The sequence below is a fragment of the Delphinapterus leucas genome, chromosome 15 (assembly GCF_059928025.1).
Source record: "Delphinapterus leucas isolate spDelLeu-1000000601 "Yukka" chromosome 15, BTC_Dleu_Yukka2, whole genome shotgun sequence".
In the NCBI taxonomy this organism is placed as follows: domain Eukaryota; kingdom Metazoa; phylum Chordata; class Mammalia; order Artiodactyla; family Monodontidae; genus Delphinapterus; species Delphinapterus leucas.
The window spans coordinates 55,365,959-55,387,833 of record NC_143143.1 but is presented as its reverse complement, the minus strand read 5'-3'; the positions used below and the strand labels follow the sequence as shown (position 1 = coordinate 55,387,833).

Here is a 21,875-nt window from a genome sequence, read left to right as displayed (position 1 = left end):
AAATCTGAAAGTGAAATCAAGAAAACACTCCCATTTACCACTGCAACAAAAAGAATAAAATATCTAGGAATAAACCTACCTAAGGAGACAAAAGACCTGCATGCAGAAAATTATAAGACACTGATGAAAGAAATTAAAGATGGTAGAAATAGATGGAGAGATATACCATGTTCTTGGATTGGAAGAATGAACATTGTGAAAATGACTCTACTACCCAAAGCAATCTACAGATTCAATGCAATCCCTATCAAACTACCACTGGCATTTTTCACAGAACTAGAACAAAAAATTTCACAATTTGTATGGAAACACAAAAGACCCCGAAAAGCCAAAGCAATCTTGAGAACGAAAAACGGATCTGGAGGAATCGGGCTCCCTGACTTCAGACTATACTGCAAAGCTACAGTAATCAAGACAGTATGGTACTGGCACAAAAACAGAAAGATAGATCAATGGAAGAGGACAGAAAGCCCAGAGATAAACCCATGCAATATGATCACCTTATCTTTGATAAAGGAGGCAGGAATGTACAGTGGAGAATGGACAGCCTCTTCAATAAGTGGTGCTGGGAAAACTGGACAGGTACATGTAAAAGTATGAGATTAGATCACTCCCTAACACCATACACAAAAATAAGCTCAAAATGGATTAAAGAGCTAAATGTAAGGCCAGAAACTATCAAACTCTTAGAGGAAAACATAGGCAGAACACTCTATGACATAAATCACAGCAAGATCCTTTCTGACCCACCTCCTAGAGAAATGGAAATAAAAACAAAAATAAACAAATGGGACCTAATGAAGCTTCAAAGCTTTTGCACAGCAAAGGAAACCATAAACAAGACCAAAAGACAACCCTCAGAATGGGAGAAAATATTTGCGAATGAAGCAACTGACAAAGGATTAATCTCCTAAATTTATAAGCAGCTCATGCAGCTCAATAACAAACAAACAACCCAATCCAAAAACGGGCAGAAGACCTAAATAGACATTTCTCCAAAGAAGATATACAGACTGCCAACAAACACATGAAAGAATGCTCAACATCATTAATCATCAGAGAAATGCAAATCAAAACTACAATGAGATATCATCTTATACCAGTCAGAATGGCCATCATCAAAAAATCTAGAAACAATAAATCCTGGAGAGCGTGTGGAGAAAAGGGAACCCTCTTGCACTGTTGGTGGGAATGTAAATTGATACAGCCACTGTGGAGAACAGTATGGAGGTTCCTTAAAAAACTATAAATAGAATTACCATATGACCCAGGAATCCCACTACTGGGCATATACCGTGAGAAAACCATAATTCAAAAAGAGTCATGTACCAAAATGTTCATTGCAGCTCTATTTACAATAACCCGGAGATGGAAACAACCTAAGTGTCCATCATCGGATGAACGGAGAAAGAAGATGTGACACATATATGCAATGGAATATTACTCAGCCATAAAAAGAAACGAAATTGAGCTATTTGTAATGAAGTGGATAGACCTAGAGTCTGTCATACAGAGTGAAGTAAGTCAGAAAGAGAAAAACAAATACCGTATTCTAACACATATATATGGAATTTAAGAAAAAAAATGTCATGAAAAACCTAGGGGTAAGACAGTAATAAAGACACAGACCTACTAGAGAATGGACTTGAGGATATGGGGAGGGGGAAGGGTAAGCTGTGACAAAGCGAGAGAGAGGCATGGACATATATACACTACCAAATGTAAGGTAGATAGCTAGTGGGAAGCAGCTGCATAGCACAGGGAGATCAGCTTGGTGCTCTGTGACCGCCTGGAGGGGTGGGATAGGGAGGGTGGGAGGGAGGGAGACGTAAGAGGGAAGAGATATGGGAACATATGTATATGTATAACTGATTCACTTTGTTATAAAGCAGAAACTAACACACCATTGTAAAGCAATAAAAAAAAGAATCATTAATATAAAAAAATAAAAGGAGGCTTCTCATCGGATCTTCACAAGGCATGTGTTGCCAATATGACTCTCAAAATATCAGTACCTTTGGAGATCACACATCTCTTGAAATTTAATATACTATTCAAAATGTGTAATGATTCTGATGTTCTCCCAGTGTTGTTTGAAATGTAACTAAAAAATTTCCCCAATGCTTTCTTCTGTTAAAATGCTGAATGGATCTTCGGGACGTTAATACACATTTTTTTCCCTCTGTAAACACTGACTGAAAACATCATGTTGAGGGTCATGTGCAGTCTGTGAAGTGTATATTAATCCATGCATGTCTTCCCAGGAAAACATTAGCTGGGGAGGGTTTGCAGGGTGTGCTTGCTTGATTCAGTCTTCTCTTCTGGGTTGCAGAACTCAATTACTTCCTCTCAAAGCCGGCAGCACAAAGCTCCGTTCAGTTACTAGTCATTGTGTTTGGCTCATAGTTCGCATGCAGTTTGATATCCGGCAGTCTCCTCATTGGGTCTCGCGACTGTACGTGAAAGGGTTATTATCTATCTGTCATCTTTTGCCCCTTCAATTACAGTTGTGGAAGAGGGACAGGATGAAGGTGGGCAGGACAACCCCATTCAGACATGGAGAGAATGGGAGAGACACAGCAGTGTCTTGGCTCACCTGTGTCCTGACCGGGAATTGCCTGACCTCTGTGTGCTTAAATGGGGCCTGTTGCCTGATAGGCTTCATTTTAGGTTGAGTGGGTGGGGAGCAGAGCCCCCTAAATCTCATCCACCATCTTATCTGTCAGACCTCAGTCCAGAGCTCCTCCAGGGTTTCAGAGGGCAGAGGGCTCCTACTTTGCCTGGAGCCTTTCTTCTATATAATCTCTTGGCTGCATTTTTTTTTTTTTCTGTTTTATTCCATCCATCTTAGCTCTTCAGTCTACTTTGTCATCCAGAAATTTGTTGAAATCTCATCCACTGATGATCTCTGTCCCCTAATATTTCGTCTGAGGCCCTGGTTTTATTACGTACTGTACCCATTGACATTGATTTCAGTTGGATGTTGAGGTCAAAGGGCATGGGCTCTGTCTGCCCTCTTCAACAGGGAGTTTTGAGTTTTGAGAGACCAAGTTCATCTTACAACATTAGAAGCAGGTAGTTGCAACACTGTTTTTGTTGTTGTTTTATGTGTGTGGCGAAAATAAAATTGGTTCCTCTTGATTGGTGAACACTGAATTCTAGGCTTCTGCTTCTGACAAGCAAGAAAGGCAAAAGAGCTGATAACTGACCCTGGGAAGTGCCTGCGTTTGGTTGGAGTTGTCTGATGGAGGAGAGGAGATGAGACAGGGTAGGAGGCCAATGAAGGAGAGTGTGATGTGCTACCAAAGCCTGAGAGAACAAGTGCCATGGAGATGTCAAGTAGAGTAAGGAGTAAATGTGGTTTATCCTCTGCCTCTATATTTTCTCTCAGTGACCCAAAAATCATTTTATGGAAGATGGTATCTCACAAGGTTTTTTGAACAGTAAATCTTTATACATACATTTGCCATTTTATGGATTTTGCTAAGCTCTTTTTAATGATATTTTTTAGTCTCTATGTAGCTTTTCGAAATGACTAGCACTGTGTGTTTATAACCTATTTCTTTAAACATTCTAGCAAAATCTCAGGCTTCTTGCCCTGTTTAACTCCAAGTGACTGAAAACCAAAAATGATAGAGGATTAAACAAGATGGAAGTGTATTTCTCTCACAAAAAAAAGAAGTCTAGAGGTCAGCATTCCAGCAGCTTCATAGTGTCAAGGATTCAGGTTTCTTCTTTTGCTGTTCCACCACCCTGAGTATGTGACTTTTGCCTCTAGTACAGTATGGCTGCTGCAGTTCTAGCCATCACATCCATGTTTCAGAAAGCAGGAAGAAGGGCAGGAGAAGAGGCCTGCTCCTTTCCTGTAAGGATATTTCCTAGAAAATGCACTCACTGTTTCTGCTTATAGCTTATTGGCCACACTGTGTCACTTGTCCTCGCCTGGTTGCAAGGGAAGCTGGGAAATGGTCATGCACTTGGCTAAGCATTGGGGTTCTATTACAATGGGAAAGAAGGGAGAATGGATGTTGGGGCAACCAGTGACCTCTGAGCACTTCCAAAGGCCTGAAGATGCCTATCAAAAATTGGCAGCAGATCTCCTAAGCAATGAAAAAGAAAAGCTGGGGAAAATGAGGGCAGAGAGGAGGGGAGAACAGGGGTGGCTGAGGGTCTTCTCCAGTGGTGGCAGGCAGCTGATTCATGGGAAGTGAGGAAACAAGAAAAGGGGAACTGTTTTGCAGGTTTGGGGATAGGAAGGAAGGGGCTGAGGGTCAAGCACAGGCAGCTGCCTGCTCCTCAGTGGGAGAACCCTCGAGGCATAGGCATCTTTTGGACGGTATAGTACTTGAATGTTTGGTAAACAAAGGAGTAATATGTAGAAAAGTCACTGCATACTAGTATCTCCCAAGATGGATGTCCAGCACCACTTTTCTAAAACTAGAGGAAGAACCAGGCCCTCGGTTTCCTGTCTATCATCATCTAATTTATATCTTTTGATCTCTCTGTAGGATGGAGCAATAATTGTTGTTCAAAATGATGATCTTGAATTCTTACAAAATTGTGTGGGAATAGCCAGAAATGGTGTGGCTTTAACAAGATGCCTTTGGATAAAAGTTATCATTGCACATGCACCCCCTTCCCGCTATTGCATCAGAAATGTATGTTTCCTGTGTGTTGGAGCAGTAACTTGCTGGAGGTGGCAGGGCTGGCATTGAAACCTGAGAGAGCCTAACAAGGATGTGCAATGTGGCAGTTATCTTTGGAGAAACAAATCAGTTATTAATAAATGCAGTCTTCAAAATAAGAGGTCCTTGGTGGAAAAATAACTAAAGGATAAGATTGAGAAATAGTCTCATTATGTTACATGTGGAGACTGGCTGGCTGGAGTTCTTATTGCCTCTGGCCATTTTTTTTGCCATGGGCTTAACTCCAAAGGTATAAATCTTCTCTGTTCCCTTCCATTGTGGTTTATAGTGTCTCATCCTGTGCTGAGTGTGAAGGTGTTTGTAGAAGCCCCTTCATTGCTGATCTTTGGCTACTTTGAATAGAATCTCCCACTAGGTTCCTGTCTGCGCTATGTTTGGGTTGATGTCTTTCCCCTCCTGTAGTTTTGGGAGACCAAGGGCCACACGAGCTTTGTTTTCTTACAGGGATGTCAGCCAAACACCCAGTCTTCTCTTGAACAGTTGCCATTTCTATCTCCTGTCTGTTCCACAGAATTCTCTGTACAGACACTTTTCACTTCGCACATAGTGGTCTATCGAAAAGGTGCCCCTGGGGAGTAGTTTTTTTGAGAACTTCTGACAAAGAAACCATTTCTTCTGTAGATATAGCCTCTCCTAGGGACTTTCCATCGGACAAGTGACATCTCATCATTCTGTAGGGTCCTGCTGAGTCCTGGGAGATTTGGTTAGACATCTTGTTTCCTAGATCTCAGGGAAGAGTTATTCTGATTATTCAGTTTGGTGTTCTAACATGACTCTTATATTTCTCATTGGTCTTAATATATCCAAAACACTAGAATGAACCATCATTTGAAATTGAAGAAACAAAGATTTTTAGTGTCCTGGGGATCCAAAAGGGGATAGAATGGTTTGAGATTGGATGGTTTGGGATTTTTCAGGGTCCTTCCTTTTCAGGGAAACTGGCTCAGGATTTCCAGACTTTGTTGTCCACTAATCTCTCTTGGCTTTGATGAGTTCACCACAGGTAATGTGGTTGTGGAAGCTGATCTTAGGGCTGGTTTTTCTGGTTGCTTCGAAGAATCTCATATTGCCTCGTGTGTTCATCTGTGTGTGACTCCAGGGCTCACTCACTCATCATTCTGAAGTGTTTAGCACCGCTTGGGTAGGGGGAGAGGAAAGGGCTTGGTACAGGGGTGGTGACATTTGAGTTGTAGGAGCAGGAATCTGCTGGGAAGGATGGACAGAGAATGAGTCAAGGGTCCCAAAGTACAATGGGGAAGCCTTGAGTGCCCTGCCACAGAGTTTAGGGGAAGCCAGTAAAGTGTCAGCACAGAGGAGTGAGAGGCTTAGATATATCCATTTTGTACTTTTTAAATTATGGAAGCAATACTTGTTTTGTGGAAAATGTGGAGGTGACAGGAAAGTATAAATGAATATAAACTACATTAATTTCACTACCCAGAATATAACTGCTGTTAACATTTTCATCATGTCCTGCTAATCTTTTTCCTGTGGTTTTAAAATGGCTGCTTGGCATTCCTCCCTATCTTTGTTGAATAGATCATGGCAGAATCTTCTATTGTTGGACATATAGCTTGTTTCTTCCTATAAATAATGCTGTGATGAACATCCTCATAAATTGTGTTTCTCTAGACATTCACTTAGGGTAGTGTCTCAGTATGGAATGACTAGATCAGAGGAGATGTGAACCATTTAAAGGCTCTTTGTACCTATTTCCAAATTGCCTTTCGGAAAGGTGGTCCTAATTTACATTTCCATGAGTACCGCATGAGTGCACTGGTTTTTGCCCCCGTCCGCAGTGAATATTCTTTTTATTCTTTCAATCTGATGTGAGGAAAATGGTTTCTCGTGGCCATTTTTTTTGCATCATTTACAAATATTTGTAAATATTTATTTGTATTTGGCAAATTGTCTTTCTCTTTTGCTTAATTTTCTATTGGTATGTTCACATTTTTCTTACTAATTGTAAGGTTTGTTTTTTTTTTAGTAAAGAAGTTGAAAGACCTAAACTGGTATTGTTCTTAAAGGATTTTTGGAAATGATTATCCATTTTTCACAGACATGCCACTGTGACAGCCTAGCAGGAATTTGGGCAGTGGGGTGCTCAGTAGGCCTGTGATATTATTACAAGGCCTGACCATGCAGTGACCAGCCGGCCACTTGTATACATGTCTAGAAGTGGGCTTGCTGCATTATCAGAAGCTTTGGCTCCTATTTTATAGGGATGAGCAAAAAGGCTTGAAATTCAAGCTATATTCTGAACCCAGGTGGGCTGAATCTGAGTTCCGTGCTCTTTGCCTTAGCCTTCTGCCTCCTTGGCCTCCTCGTTTCCTCAGTCACCGTGTGGCCAGAGAGTCCCTAACACAGGAGGACCTATGAATGTCTCAGGGTTAGCCAACAGGGCTGTTGGGAGGGCAGTGGGGAAGCCTTTACCTCACTCTGCACCAGTCTGTGAGAAAGGAGCTGGTGACAGTGGCCACTGAGTTCCTTGGGGCCTGCAAACTGGAAGCAGGGACATCTCAGCCAGTGCAGGCCCTGCAGGCTGCAAGCAGGCTGGAAGCTACACTGGTATGAGGCCTGTGTGGCATGGATCCCTTGTCCCCTGAGCCCCAGCCTCCTCTGTGGAGCCCTCTTGACTCCTGCACCCCATTTCTTCATCCTCCTCCCTTCTCCATGCTTCTGTGGAAATTGACTGTTCAAATCCTGGTTAGGTGCTATCTCCTCAGCAGATGAAGTCTCTGGAGTTGGGCTCCTTGTCTTGAATTTCTGTAGTTCCCATGAGCTGCAGTAAAGGCAGGTTGATCCGTCATGGGGGTTCCTGGCAGGCTGGCAAAACTGGGGTAACAAAGCAAGCAGAGCCCAAAGGCACAGCTTTCCTTTATGACCTCTTGGTCATATAAACTCCCAGTTGCTGTCAGACTTGGCTGTTCCTAGACGTAAAGTGGTCGGGAGGTTGAGTGGTGTTAAGTCAGCTGTGAAGATTAGCAACTGGCTGGGTGGTCTGAACCAGGCCTCTGGTTTCAGGAGGAATTTGTTGAGCTTAGTGACTAGAGTAGTGGAGCAAAAAGAAAACATTGGCAGGTCAGTGTTTATTTTTAGTATTGAAGTACCATGCTGCATTAATACATGATGTGCTTAGTATCAATCCCAACATTTGTTGAAAAGTGTTTAGAATTTATGAAAATAAAAAGACAGTGAAACTAAATGGTTCAGATGCACAAAATTTGGACACACTACAGAATATCGAGTAAAAATTTAAATGCATAAAAAGGCTAAACTAAAAATTACTGTTGTTGGGGAGGAGGAAATTTCCCCCTCTACCCCCCTTAAGTTCTGTGGCTGGACTAATAATAAAATTGACACAAGACAGATTAACAGGAGAAAAAGAAATTTTAATTCATGCGCGTGGAGGTCCCATAGGAATGGGACCTAAGAAGTGGCCACAGCAGGCAGCTTTTATACTTTTTAGACAGTTTGTGAAGAATTGACAGGATGAAGAAGCTTAGGTTTTCGGTGCCCAATTAGTGAAGAATGTAAACAGAGTTTGGGCTTGGGGTAGTAAATTAAAGAAGTTAACAAGGTTTGTTTATATAGGCTTCTTGGCTGAATTCCCTATCACTTGGCTATAAGGGTGTCCTCCTAAAGCTCCAGATGCAGGGAGTGCACCTTACACATGAGAGATTTCCTGCTTTCAGGGGACAGCAAGGAGGGTCAAAGTGTCCTTCTTGCATTGGCTGTTTCTTAAATAACTAATTCAAAATAATCAATATACCATTGTGACATATTTTGGGGTGGCCTGCCCTGAGTCTCAATGATGGCATGCAGGTGTGACAAGCAACTTGGACTGCATGAACACAGCTTCCACTCTCACCGTGCCGCAGAGCACTGTGGTGACTTGGATTTCCCTCCCTGCCTGTGGAAGCCTATGGGTAGATTTCTTCCTGCCCTGTGTCTTTCTCAGGTTCACCTACCTATAAGGCCTAAGTACTGAGCTGTCCTCAAGCCTTTCTGGTTAAGAGATTGTTGCTCCCAGCCAGGACCTCTCGGAGTAAATGCTCTGAGAACAGCTGGGGCTGATATCCACAGTCTATGCCCAGAAATCCTTGACTGGGCACTGAGCCTGAGCACTCTCTCAGGCTGTGAACAGTTCACTGGCTCTGTCCATAATTAGCTCAGGCCTAGTTCTCAGAGCCTTGGATAGAGGCTCTACCCCTGATAGAGTTCTCTGGGAGAGAGGCAGCTTGGAAGTGCTCTCAAGGCAAGTATGTCAGTAGCCTGATACTGAGGGAGGATAAACTCTAGGATTCAAACCTGAGCACTAAAGCACAGGGTCTGTATTACTGAGGAAGACAGCCTCTTCATTCATTAGCTCCTGAGATCTGCACAGGTGGAAGAGCAATGGGAATTCAGGGTGTTAAAAACAAGACAATAGGCCCAAAATGGAGTCACTTACGCTAAGCTCCACATCACCAAAGAGACCTAGTTACTGTTTTGCCTCTCCCAGAAATGGAACCTTAGACCATTCACTCAGGAGTTACCTAATCAGCACTATTTAGGGTAATCTCCTGATAGACCCCTGCCATTCCCTGAAGGAAAGTAATATTGCAATAACCAATTTACCTTTTTTTTTTTTTTGGCCTCACTGCTCACAGCATTCGGGATCTTATTTCCCTGACCAGGGATTGAACCCCTCCCCCTGCAGTGGAAGCGCAGAGTCCTAACCACTGGACTGCCAGGGAATTCCCCCAATCTACTTTTTTGCTAGTATAGTTTCCTTGTTCACACTCTCTTCTTCCTATAAAAGCCTTTCATTTTGTGCAGCTCCTGGGAGCTTATTTCTTTCTGCTGAGTTGGATGCTGCCTGATCATGATTGAATACAACCAAAAAGATCTTTAAAATATACTTTGTTGAATTTTATTTTTTAACAAAGGAAACGTAGAATAATAGGTTAAGCATCCTTTTTGTAGAGGTGGTTAATCATTTTTGGGTAGCAGATTTGCTTTTAAATAGCTTTAAAAGAAAACCATTTTTTATTGATGAAGCAGGTACATTTTGGTTATCTAGAAATTTCACTATGGATTAACAGGTTTTTCCTTAATACTAGATAGCAGAGATGTTAGAATTTATTCTGTTCATCAAACCTTCAACCCTCAGCTGAGATCGAGTTGGGTAGAGGTGACAGCCTGCCGGTTCAGTGTGAAGAATAAGTGGCCGCCAGTCACTGTTGCCTATGTTATTAAGGTGGCGAGTAATTTCTTTTTTGGTTGGTGCATCTGTCTGTCTGTGCTTGGAGCAGAAACTAGCTTGGTGGAGAACTCAGCTTCTGGAAGCCCAAGCTGCAGGAGGCATGTATTCCTTTTTTGCACGAATGCATGGAGGGAAAGGCAGTCAGCAGCTGCTTGAGATTGTCTTCTCAGTTCTGCTACCCACCTCTGTTCTCCTGTTTGATGGCTCATCCTTATGACGTTCTTAAGACTTCCACATTCCTTCCACACAGAACCTGCAGACGTGAGATGGAGACATTTTGTGCAAAGTGGTTGGCTATTGTGATGTGATATTTATGCCTGCCATTTTAACCTACAGACTCAGAAGTGGATAACTCCTTAGTCATTCCTTAAGCTGTCTTCTTTCTTCCCTTCCTCCCTTTGTACAGAGACATTTATTGAGGACCTTCTATGTACCAGGCAGTGTCGTAGGCCATGGGGATATAGCAGTAAATAAAAGTCCCTTCCACATGGAGTTTATGTTCTAGTGGAGGAGACAGAAAAATGTGTAATAATTTCAGGTAGTAATGATCTTACAAAGAAGAATAAAGCAGGTGTTTCTTAACATGAAGGTAGCATTTCAAAGTGTGAGCATTGGAAGGGACCTTCCAGCATGCAGTCCAGTTGGCTTAAACGACAGATGTGTTCTGATTCTGCCTGGAGTATTTCCCATTATTCAAGGGAAATGAGTGTACCTATATGTTCTTGCAGCATTGAACCATTTTGGGCTTAAAAGGTTTCACTCTGCCAACTTATTCTTTATTCCTGACAACACATTAGTTGCTGTCCAGAAATACAGCTCATTATCACCTGGGTTTTATGGGTGTCCCTCCCCAAATAATTTTAATCTTTGGGAAGGGCTGAAAATTTAGTCCTTTTAGTCATTAGTTGTAATTGTGTAACTGTAGCTCTAAAGTTGTCTTTCCTACCCAAATGGTGGCAGCCATTATTCCAGGTTTTGTAGATAAAGGTTGATGAATTTGATTAAAATTCAGTGAGTTTAAAAAAACACTCATTAAGCTTTAACCAGCTTCTAGGCCAGGAGCACTCAAGGTAAAGAAAGATGAATAGGGCAGTCCTTACTTTTTTTTTTTTTTTTTTTTGCGGTACGCGGGCCTCTCACTGATGTGGCCTCTCCCGTTGCGGAGCACAGGCTCCGGACGCGCAGGCTCAGCGGCCATGGCTCACGGGCCCAGCCGCTCTGCGGCATGTGGGATTTTCCCGGACCGGGGCACGAACCCGTGTCCCCTGCATCGGCAGGTGGATTCTCAACCACTGCGCCACCAGGGAAGCCCAGTCCTTACTTTTGATGAGCTTGAAATCTAAATTAGATTATGTTAAGATTACGCCCTCTGAACATGACTACAAAGTGCAAAAATTAGTGGGAGGAAGGACACATAATATGCTGTGGGAACTTTATTGAAAGAGGAAACTGGTGAGCAGGGTCGGGTATTAGTTTCCTGGAGCTGTTCTAACAAATTGCCACAAACCCAGTGGCTTAAAACAACAGGAAATTATTCTCTCACAAGTTTTGGAGGCTGGAAGCCTGAAATCAAAGTATTGGCAGGACCATACTCCTTTCAGAGGCTCTAGGGGCGAATCCATGCCAGGCCCCTTTCCAGCTTCTGGTGACATCTTGGCATCCCTTGGCTTGTGGCCACATCTCTCTCTCTCTCTCACTCTCTCTTTCTGGTCTTTCTTCACATTGTCTTCTCCTTTGTTTCTGCATCAGATCTCCCTCTGCATCTCTCTTATAAGGATACATGTGATTCCATTAGGGCCCAACTGGATAATCAGGATAAGCACCTCTGTTCAAGATCCTTAACTTAATTAACACACCTTTTGCCATATAAGGTAATATTTACTCTTTTGCCACGTAATGTAATATTCACAGATTTCTAGGAAGTCAATTTATTTTGGGGAGGGGTGTTTTTTTTTTTTTTCCTGTTTACTGTAGGTGGAAATCAGGGAAGACGTTCTTTGAGGAGTCTTAGTGCTCCTAAGATGGGACCTGAAGGATGAGCAAGGAGGAAAAAAGGCTGGGAACAAAGCTGGAGAAGAGAACAGGGTGGGAGGTAATCAGGGCCAATGAGTAGCTGTGCTTGGTTGGAGCATGTGGCTTGTGCTGGGTGTAGTGGACGGATCTTGGAGGACCTGAGGTGAGAGGCCATTTGTCATTAGTTCACTGGGCAAAAATGAGTGGATGAGGCGTGTAATCAGAGCTGTGCTTTATGAAGATTAATTTGGGCGTGTGTGGGGAATAAGTTAGAGAAGGGAGGAATTAGTGGAGAAATCAATTGGGAGGCCAGTGTAGTAGAGAAGGGCTGACATGCAAACTTTAGCAAGCATACTAGGGGTGAGAGTGGGAATAAAGAGAAACCCTGGAGTGTTAGGATCACACAGTTTGAGGACAGATGGGTGTAGGGAGGGGGATTTGGAGGTGGTGATGAGGTCACTGTTCCCTATGGAGCACATCTCAGGTAGATTCGATTCTGATAGAAACAGGAGGAAGAGCTAGTGTGGGTGGTAAAGGAGGTGGTTCGTTTTGGACCTGTTGAGTTTTGAGGTGCTGGTTGGACATAGAGGTGTCTTGTTGACGGGTTGAAATGTAGTGCTGTAGCTTGGGAGAGAGGATATATCTACTGTTACGGAAGGTAGGTCCATAGAAGAGAGACTGATGGTACTAAGGGTGCAGTACACTGCACTACAGAAATACAAGCTTGGGGAACACTGGCATTTAGGAAGTGTGGGGAAGAAGAACAGAAGTGTGAGGAGAGGAATAAAATAAGACTGTTTCAGTTATAAATGCAAGAAGCTTCTCAAACTTGATTAAAAGGGAAAAAGGACTCTATTAGCTCATGTAATTTAAAGACCAAGGAGGTTCTAGCTTCAGGCCTAGTTTAATCTAGTGCCTCAATGTCATCAAGCCCCAGTCTCCTTCCATCTCTTGGCTCTCCTTCACGTTGGCTTCATTTCTAGGTTTCACATGGTTACAGGATTTTCTAGCAGGTGGAAGGTCCCATTGACAAGGTTATGCCTTCTTCTTTGGGGCTCCAGAAGAAGTACAAGGAATTGCTATGATTGGGTCATGTGTTTACCTCTGACCCAGTGGTTGTGGTCTAGGGAGCACAGTGCTCTAATTAGTTATAAATTACCTGCTTACACTGGGTGGGGGTGGAGAGAGGATTACCCCAAAACAAAATTAAAGAACTGTTATCACAAAAGGGAGACCCAAACCTGGGTATTAAAACACTACATGTGCAGTATACCAGGATTGATCCAAGCCCAGCAGTATCACCAAAGATCCAGTCTGAGAGGTAATAGATTGATAACTGATACATATGCCAACTGTTTTCAAGCTTTATGTAGTTAAAACCCCATATAGACATAATTTTGCATTCTGCCTTTTTCGTGTTGCTGCATGGTGTTTATAGTTGTATTGTTAATAGCTGCACAGAAAGTTGGTTTACCATAATTTACCTAGTAATTTTCCTTGGCAAGGGACATAAAACCTGTTTCTGCTTTTTTATCAATGCAGTGATGCCAATGTTCATTTCTCAGTGGTCCCCAGGCTCAGCCTCTCTGGTTTCTTCATCTATTTCTATTACAGTCTTGTTCCTTTTGTATCTCCTTACTGTTTTAACCTTTGTACTGGACATATTTGCCCCTAGGTAAGGTCTGACCAACGCTAAGTAGAGCAGGACCATGCCTGTGTTAATACAACCTAAGGTTTTTTGTTTTTTTTTTTCGGTACGCGGGCCTCTCACTGTTGTGGCCTCTCCCGTTGCGGAGCACAGGCTCCGGACGCGCAGGCTCAGCAGCCATGGCTCACGGGCCTAGCCGCTCCGCGGCATGTGGGATCCTCCCAGACCGGGGCACGAATCCGTGTCCCCTGCATCGGCAGGTGGACTCTCAACCACTGCACCACCAGGGAAGCCCAGGTTTGTTTTTTTAAAATAACAAAGTTCAACTGAGTAAAATTTGAAGATATTATTGGCTTCATTCAATGGTCATGAATCAGGCAGCATCCAGTGTAGCAGACAGAAATGAGCTCCCAGAGCAGTACAGAATGAAAGACTTTTATAGGCAGGAGAGAGTGGGAACAAGGGACTTAACACTAGGCAAAAAAGTAGATTAGTTACTGCAAAGTTACGTTTCTTTAGGATATGGCAGGGATTTTGGGCACATTACCCAAAATAGTGCTGGTTAGGTAACTCCTGACTGACTGGTTTAAGATTCCATTTCTAGGGGAGCCAGAGCTGTAGGTTGTCTCGGTTTGGTGATGGGAACTTAACATAAGTGACTCCATTTTGGGCCTGTTGTCTTGTTTTGAACCGATTGGACCAGTTTTTGTTTTTGTTATTCAAACTAATCTGTGATTGTCAAAGTCCTTAAGTCTTCGGGTGTATATGTTACTGTTAAGCTATATCTCCCTCAATTTGTGCTTCTGAACTGGTGGTTGAAGTCTTCTGTTAATTGCAGTCTAATTTTATATTTGTATAATTGGCCCGTCTTTCTAGCACATTGATATTTTTAAGTGTTTGTCTATCTTTCTGAGCTTTGTGTTGCCTGCATGTTTTATCAGTCTGCCATCAGTGGTTTCACCTAAGTCATTGATGACAGAGGTGACTAGGAAGCAAACAGGACTTGGGTGTGCAGTGTGATTACAGCTATTATCCCCCCAAAAACATGTATACATAGAAAAAGACTAGCATGAAATACATCAGAACGTTAATTATTTTGGATAATTTGGAGGTTCTAAAGATGCATATCCCAGTTATCTTTAAGGAATATGTATTACTTTAAGAAAAATATTTATCAAGACCAGATAAAGGTTGAAGCGGTATGCATTCCCTAGTGCCTTCAAATTTATTGATAATAAATTTCAGGCATTAGTAAGTGCTATAAAGAAAAGAAAGCATTGTAAGGAGATAGAGAATGATGGAGGTGGAGTTGAGCCATTCTTTTATGAGTAGGGTGGTCAGAAAAGCCCTCTTTGAGGAGGGACTGTTTGAATGGAGACTGAGTGAGGTGGCTGATTGAGCAGTGAGAACATTCCAGAGTCGGGGTGAAGGCTCTCAGTCAGGAGTTAGGTCAGTGTATTGAGAGACAGCAGAAAGGCCACTGTGGCTGTGGGTCCATCCTCCCTGGAGATCACTGGTGCAGGGAGGGGCTAGGAGAGGTAGGTTGGGATCTGGTAAGTTAAGCTAAGATAGTGAGAGGTCATTAAAGGGGTTTTAAATGGGGGAGATGCATGCACTGGTAGGTATTTTGGGAAGATCATTGGCTATTTGTGAGGAGAGTGGAGGGTGGAAGGAACAATTAGGAGACTGTTGCAGGTGAGAGATAATGGGGGCTGGGATGAGCCTAGTGACCGAGGAGATAGAAAGGATATGTTCAATATATATTTTGGCTGTAGAACCAACAGAACTTGAATTGTTTTTCAGTTGCAGATAATAGATCATGCAGATCATGCAATTCATTGGCTTAAGCCATTCTTGGTCCTCACTCCACTGTGGCTTTCAGGTGTTGGCATCGTCTGAAGACTCCCATGAAGATGCAGGCTAGTGCCGGTAGCACCTGGGGCTCTGCCTCTCCACCTGTTCCCCTTTTCCTCAGGCTGGTGGGGGAAAGAGAGCTCAAGTGTCTCTCCCCACAGTCATCTAACTGATTCTAGAGTTCTAATTTGATTATACTATCTTAGGCCAAGTGCCTACTCGAGAACAGTCATGTTCCCCATTGGGTTATGCTGGGGTTAAATGCCTGTTCGTGAGCCTGTCGCTGTGGAAAAGAGCATGGGATTAAAATGATTATTTTGCACAGGCTACTACACACCATGCAAGGGGAGTAGAATGGATTTTAGGAGGGAGTCAGCTGCAGTGTCCAGTACCTGGGGAAAAATGAGGAGAGAGGAATTAAGCATGACTCCCGGGTTTCTGGCTTAGGCAGGATATAGATTGTGGCGCCATCAACTGGCTAGCTAGGCACTTAAGGATCAACAGTTTCGTGGGTAATGTCAGCAGTTCTTTTCAGATATGTTTGAGATGCCTGTGAGAACTTTCTAGTGGAGATGTCAGTAAGTAGTTGGAAATATAGCAGTTGGGTCTGGCGCTGGAGGAGAGGTTGGGGTTGGTGATACAATCATCAGAGTTGTTGGCGTGGTACTGGTAATTAAAGGCAAGGGGCTGGATGGTAATACTTAAGGGAGAGAGTGTTGTGGGTCCAGAATTGAGCCCAGGTCCAGATCAACATTTAGAGGACAGGTAGAGGGAAAATAGCACAGGAGACTGAGAGCAGCCAGTCAGGTAGAATGAGAACCTGGAAAGTATGTATCGTGGAAGCTGAGAGAAGTGGTCAGCTAGATCTAATATTGCCAAGAGGTGAAGAAGACCTGCATAAGATGAAGAGTGGAATGTCCATTCAATTTGGCATCTTTGAGGTTGTTTTATTTACTTCATGTGTTAGAAATTTTAGACTCATTTTAGTCCCCAGAGTCTGGGACATCACACTTGAGGGCACATTGGTTTTTCTCTGCTGAGGTACTGGATATCTGAAAGTCATATGCAGTTGAGCTGACCAGGCACTCTTTTTTAACCTTTGTATTAAAGGAACTTTTCAAAGACAAAAGAGAATAGTTTAATCAATTTCTTTGTACCCATTGTACAGAAGGGGTGCGATAAACACACTTTTCCTTTTAATGATTGGTTTTCAAAAGATGATCTGGTGTCCCAGCAACCTTCAAAGGTGGTCTCTGTGGCTTTGCACAGTTATCATTATGAACTCAGATTTTCATATTTTTGTGTTTATATCACTTTTGGTTTATTATTTATTTTAATGCTCAAATTGTCTCATCTTTGATCATTAGGAGTATTATATTTCTTAAATGGCTTTCTCATTTTCCTATTTCACCTTTTCCCAGGGATCTTAGTCATTTATCAAAAACTATTTTGCATTGTTGCTTTCATAATTTCTTCTACAACTAATATGGAAAATTTGGGATGAGAACACTGTTAATTTTTTGTCCTCAGTATATTTGATTGGCACTTGTTTCTATGACTGTTGGCTATGAATCAGGAATAGTGACACTAAAATAAAGTGACACTATACTATTCCAATACTGTAAACAGCTCAGGGTGCTTGCCTACCCACAGGGGCAGGGGAGCTTGAGGCATGAGATACTGGGGACATTAGCTCTCATGTCCACTTACCTTGTCTAGTAATCTTTGTAGTAAGAACTGTGGGAGATGCATGACACTGAGGTGGGTACTGGATGTCAGTTTATAGTTTAGGGGTTCGTCAGATGTGGAATCCAGCAGCTGGTCCTGGTTTCATTTTCTGGCTGAGGTCTAGGGAGTACACTTGAGCCCAATTTTGAGATTGCAAATGTATTTTTCTTTCCCATCTTATTAGATCTTTTGGTAATATTTGATAAACTTTCTTCTTTGCAAGAGCCTTATTCTAATAAAGAGGAAACTTAAAAAAAATTACTTTCTCCCCCAGGATGGACTCATTTTTTCTTAAATACTAATAGAGATGCCTGACTAGGTAACTGATGATAAGAGGACTTATTGGACTCCAGCGGGGCTTCTAATTTTTGGTGTCTTGCTTTGACTCTGGAGGACAGTGGAAAACAAGCGGTATCATTAGAACAGAACTGTGGGCAGAGCCTCCCAGGAGACAGAGGTGATTTTTCCAGCTCTGGTAGTCTCTATCCTGAATTAAGTAATGTCTTTTGATGATGGTTGGTACTAGGTTAGAGTTGTATGCTTGTTCTTTTAGTAAACAAATACATTTACTCCAGACGGAGGCTTTAATGGGGGGAGGTAGGAGAGTGTTGGGAGAAAGAACAAACAGGAATTATCCTATGTCATCCAAACTCTCGGTTTAATGTATGAGAGAGCAGTTTTGAGGAGGTTGGGACCTAATCCAGCAGTGTCTGTCTGAATTAGAAAACCTTGTATTCAAGCAGGCTGCGTCTTCCTTTTCTGAACTCCTTCTCAGACATACCTCTATCACAAATCCTGTGCTTCTTTGAGTCCCCTCTATCACTTATGTATTTGGCCACAAATGACAGAAAACTCAGAATATCACTAGCTTACCAAGATAGAAGTGCCCTTCTTTCTCATGTAATAAGCAGTCCATACCATTTTTGTCGTGCTACATAGTTGTCCTTGATGGTCTCCTCCTTTTATCTTGTTGCTTAGTCATTGGTAATAGGTGGCTTTCACATCATGGGCCAAGATGGTTGCCGGAGCTCCAACTAGCCTTTCCACATTCCAGTCAGCATAAAAGAAAAATGGTAGAATTGCACACAGTGCTTCTGCTAACATCTCATTGACCAGAACTGGAAAATGCAGTCTTGGTTCTAAGCCCAGCTAAAAATCAAGGCTTCTGTTCTAAGAAAGAAGAGGAGATGAACAGTGGGACAATGGGTTGCAACCCTATAATGCCTCATATAGTGCTTTTAAGAGCATGGAAAATGTTGAATTGCTGTATGTCGCTCGGCTATCTGCCAATCTAGTAAACCCTGGGTCCTCTCCAAATGATTGTCTGTGGCTGCTTAGGCAGATGTGGTGAGACTTACTGTCTTCTCTGTAGGCACCATGCCAGATGTAGGGGGTACTGTGGTGAGGAAGTCAACATTTCCCCCTTGCCCCCACCCAGATTGTGGTCTACAGGAGGAGACCATACAGTGTGGGGTGCATTCTTGAGGGAGGATGGGGGCCACTGGGACACATGGCAGAAGGTTTGGAGAGAAAGGTACCTCTTAGCTGAGATCTGAAGTAAATAATAGTTGGCCACAAGAGAGATGAGTTTCTGAAGAGGGTGATTTGCAGAGACTGTTCTAGGTAGGAACAGAATGAGCAAAAGGCCTAAGGTAAGAAAGTACAGCCTGTTCTAGGAACTGACTGTAGTTCAGAATGGCTGAGAGAGACGAGGCTGGAAGGGTATACAAGACCATGATCCCAAAGGGGCTTGTAGACCATTAAAAAAAAGTTTAGATCTGTCCTGTAGTTTAGTCTATCCTTTAGACTGCTAGAGGTGGAAAAATCACCTCAGTTTAGCCCAGAGAGCTCCAGGAGGAGTATTGCACAGGGAGTTGACATGGTCAGATTTTCTTTTTGGAAGGTCCTTCTTGGTGCAGTGTGAAGAGTAGAGTGGAGGTAGGAATAGACTAAGGCCAGAGATGAGGTAGCTGGTTGGGCTGTCACAGTTATCCAGGGGGGACAATGTTGGCTTGAGTTAAGGGGGGGTCTAGAGGCAAGGGGAATGAATAGATGGAGCTAAAAGCTGTTTTGGAGGTAGTGATCCCAGACCTGGTGATAGGAGCCAAGGCAGGAAGCACCAAGGATGATGGCCACCTTTCTCACTTGCCAATTCAGGGGAAAGGGAATGAATTTGGTTTTGAACACACAGAAAATTTTAGGTGTCTTTGGGACATCCAAGGTGGGGACATCCAGTATGTTTGGATATGTGGGTCTGAAGCTCCAGAAGAGGCAGTTAGAGGCATCAGAGTGAATGAGATTACTCAGGGAGAGTGGGCAGTAGAACAGGAGGAGTGCCCAGCACAGAACCTCGTGGAGTCCCTCGATTAAGGGACAGGCTGAAGAAGAGGAAGCTGCCAAGGAGGAGCTGGCTAAAGAAGGCCTGGCTAGAGAGGCAGGTGGGAAACCAGGAGGATGTGCTGCTTGGAAGCCAAAGGAAGAGTGTGTCTCGATAATAGCATCAGAAGCCGCTGCAAGGCTGTGCCGGTGGTGGAGGACTGGGAATGCCCGGGGATGAAGGTGGCTTGGTGTGGCTTGAGGAATGAAGGTCGGTTGAGGGAGGAATGAAAGCCCGTCAAGGGTGAAGGTCAGTCAAGGGAGGGGTTGGGATGTTCAAAGCTTTTCCCAAAGGTTCATCCTTCCCCAAAGGGGAAGAGGGTGCTTTCCTTGGATGAGCCTGTTTGAATGGTGTAAATGAGGGCCAGGGGTGAGGGGGAGGCGGGAGGACAGAGGGGAGGGAGGGGAGATCAGTGGAGCAAGGTCTCCGAGGAGGGGGAGGAAAGGGGATGGCAGCACGTGGGAGGCTCCAGTGCTGGTGTCCTGGGAACAGTTGTCCTCCCACAGGAGCCCTATCTGGGCCCAAGGCTGGCGGTGGTGTGTTCTCTGTAAAGACCTCTGTGGCTCGTTGTAGATAGTATTGTCTGTGGATGAAACGGTTCAGAGCCAGTTAGGTTTCAAAAAGCTGAACCTCCCGCACGTGTGTCTTTCCGTGTCCTCTGGAGAGCTCTTTGGTGTGGAGGTACTTTAAGGAAGCAGTCCATCTGGAGTAGTTGAATGCATTTTCTGTGGATCACGTTACTGATATGAGGCTTTTGAAGGCAGGATATGGCCATGCCAGGGATGATTCTAAACTTTCAGAACCAGGCTCTTCCCCTTTGATCCTTTGTTCAGACAATTGAACTTGTCAAATGAGGTTAGCGTTAGAAAAAGCTAGAAATATTTTCTTTGCTGTTCCAAACACTAAACACACACACACACACACACACACACACACACACACACACACACACACACACACACACACACACACACACACACACACACACACACACTTTTTTTCCCCCCAATAGGAACTCAGATGAAAGTCTACTTCGCTTTTTCAGTAAGAAGGACACATAGGTCCCTTACACTCATATTAAGGATAAACCTGTCTCTGGTAATTTCTTTCCTTACAAGTGGGGGATTCGATTTTCCTGGCAACTGGCCACAGGGCTTGTTTAAGAAGATGGCAGGCATGATACTTAGTGGAAAGGTTAGGCTCAGCCTGAATGATTTTCCTCCAGGACAAGGTTTGTAATTTGCATCTAAAGCAGTACAAAAAATAGTTTGTGTAAGTTGTGAAGTCGCTCATTAAATGAAACTTACGAGTTTTAATGCAGCTTAGTATTCTCTAAACTGCTTGTGTTCTCTCTAGGGTTTTCTAAGTAGATTATAACAGTGAAAATGAGTCCTACGGATGCTGTTCCGGACCAAGCCAGGTCCCTTCTCAGGCCAGGAAGCCAGACCTTGACCACAGGGACCTCCCCTCTCCCCACCATTACAGCTCCTTCTGGCCCTGCCTCGCTGCCTTCTCTTGCTTGTGTTGAAGGAAGCCTTCTGTGCTGTTTTGAGCCCTAGTTCATTGGTGTCTGGGCAGCTGTAGGAGGTTGAGGAACCCTGGTAGGCTGGTAGGGGAAGCCTTTCAGGCATGAGTTTCTCTAAGAATGTTGACAGGTCTGAGCCCTTGGTACCCAAGACTTTCCATGTGTCCCTCACCTGAAGTGCTTCTGCCTTTCCCTATAGAGTCTTAGTGAACCAGAAGGAAGGAGGCCTTAGAGATAACTTTTTTTTTTCCTTTTAAAGTAATGCTCTTGTTTCCTGTTTACACCAGCACCACAACCCCCTTGAGAAATGGCTGCTGGACTGTGGGAGGATGGGCGGTGACTGAGAGAGAATCTGAGAGACAAGGGTCTGCCCTACTCAGCCTCTGATCTGGGCCCTTGGGTTGAAAAGAAAGAAAGGAAGGAGGAGGGGATGCCTGGGAGCCGTGCTGAGACAGCTTGAAGCAGCAAGGCAACCTTTCCCCGCCACTGTGTTCTGGCCCCAGAGCTACTGAGCTGAGTCCTAAGACCCACCAGTCAGCAGGGAGAGGGGATGAGAGTGGGCACTAGTCTGGCTCTGCTGCAAGGGCCACACGAGCTGGAAATCCAAGTGGGTTCTGTCATATGCTCAGTGCAAACAGACACTTTGGTCCATGGTAGGTTAAGTAGAATTAATTAGCTCATTAGTCCAACAAATCTTTGGGCACCTGCTACGTTCCAGGCACTGCTCAGTGCGTGGGAATCAAGAAGACCACAGTCACTGACACACCACTGTGTCC

At 43.7% G+C, this 21,875-nt stretch overlaps 1 protein-coding gene across 2 annotated transcripts in view; it reads left to right on the top strand.

Moving 5' to 3' along the window:
• The window catches only part of CDS2 (CDP-diacylglycerol synthase 2), a 70,276-nt gene that overhangs the window by 23,840 nt on the left and 24,561 nt on the right, over window positions 1-21,875 (top strand). Inside the window, exon 1 of one of the 2 annotated variants that reach the window (XM_022556523.2) lies at window positions 1,877-3,344. The exons of the other annotated variant lie outside the window; for it this stretch is intronic. Coding sequence (XP_022412231.1) covers window positions 3,327-3,344 — 18 coding nt within the window. The 5' untranslated portion in view covers window positions 1,877-3,326. Of the gene's footprint in view, window positions 1-1,876; window positions 3,345-21,875 lie in introns of those variants that run through there. 2 annotated transcript variants of the gene reach the window in all.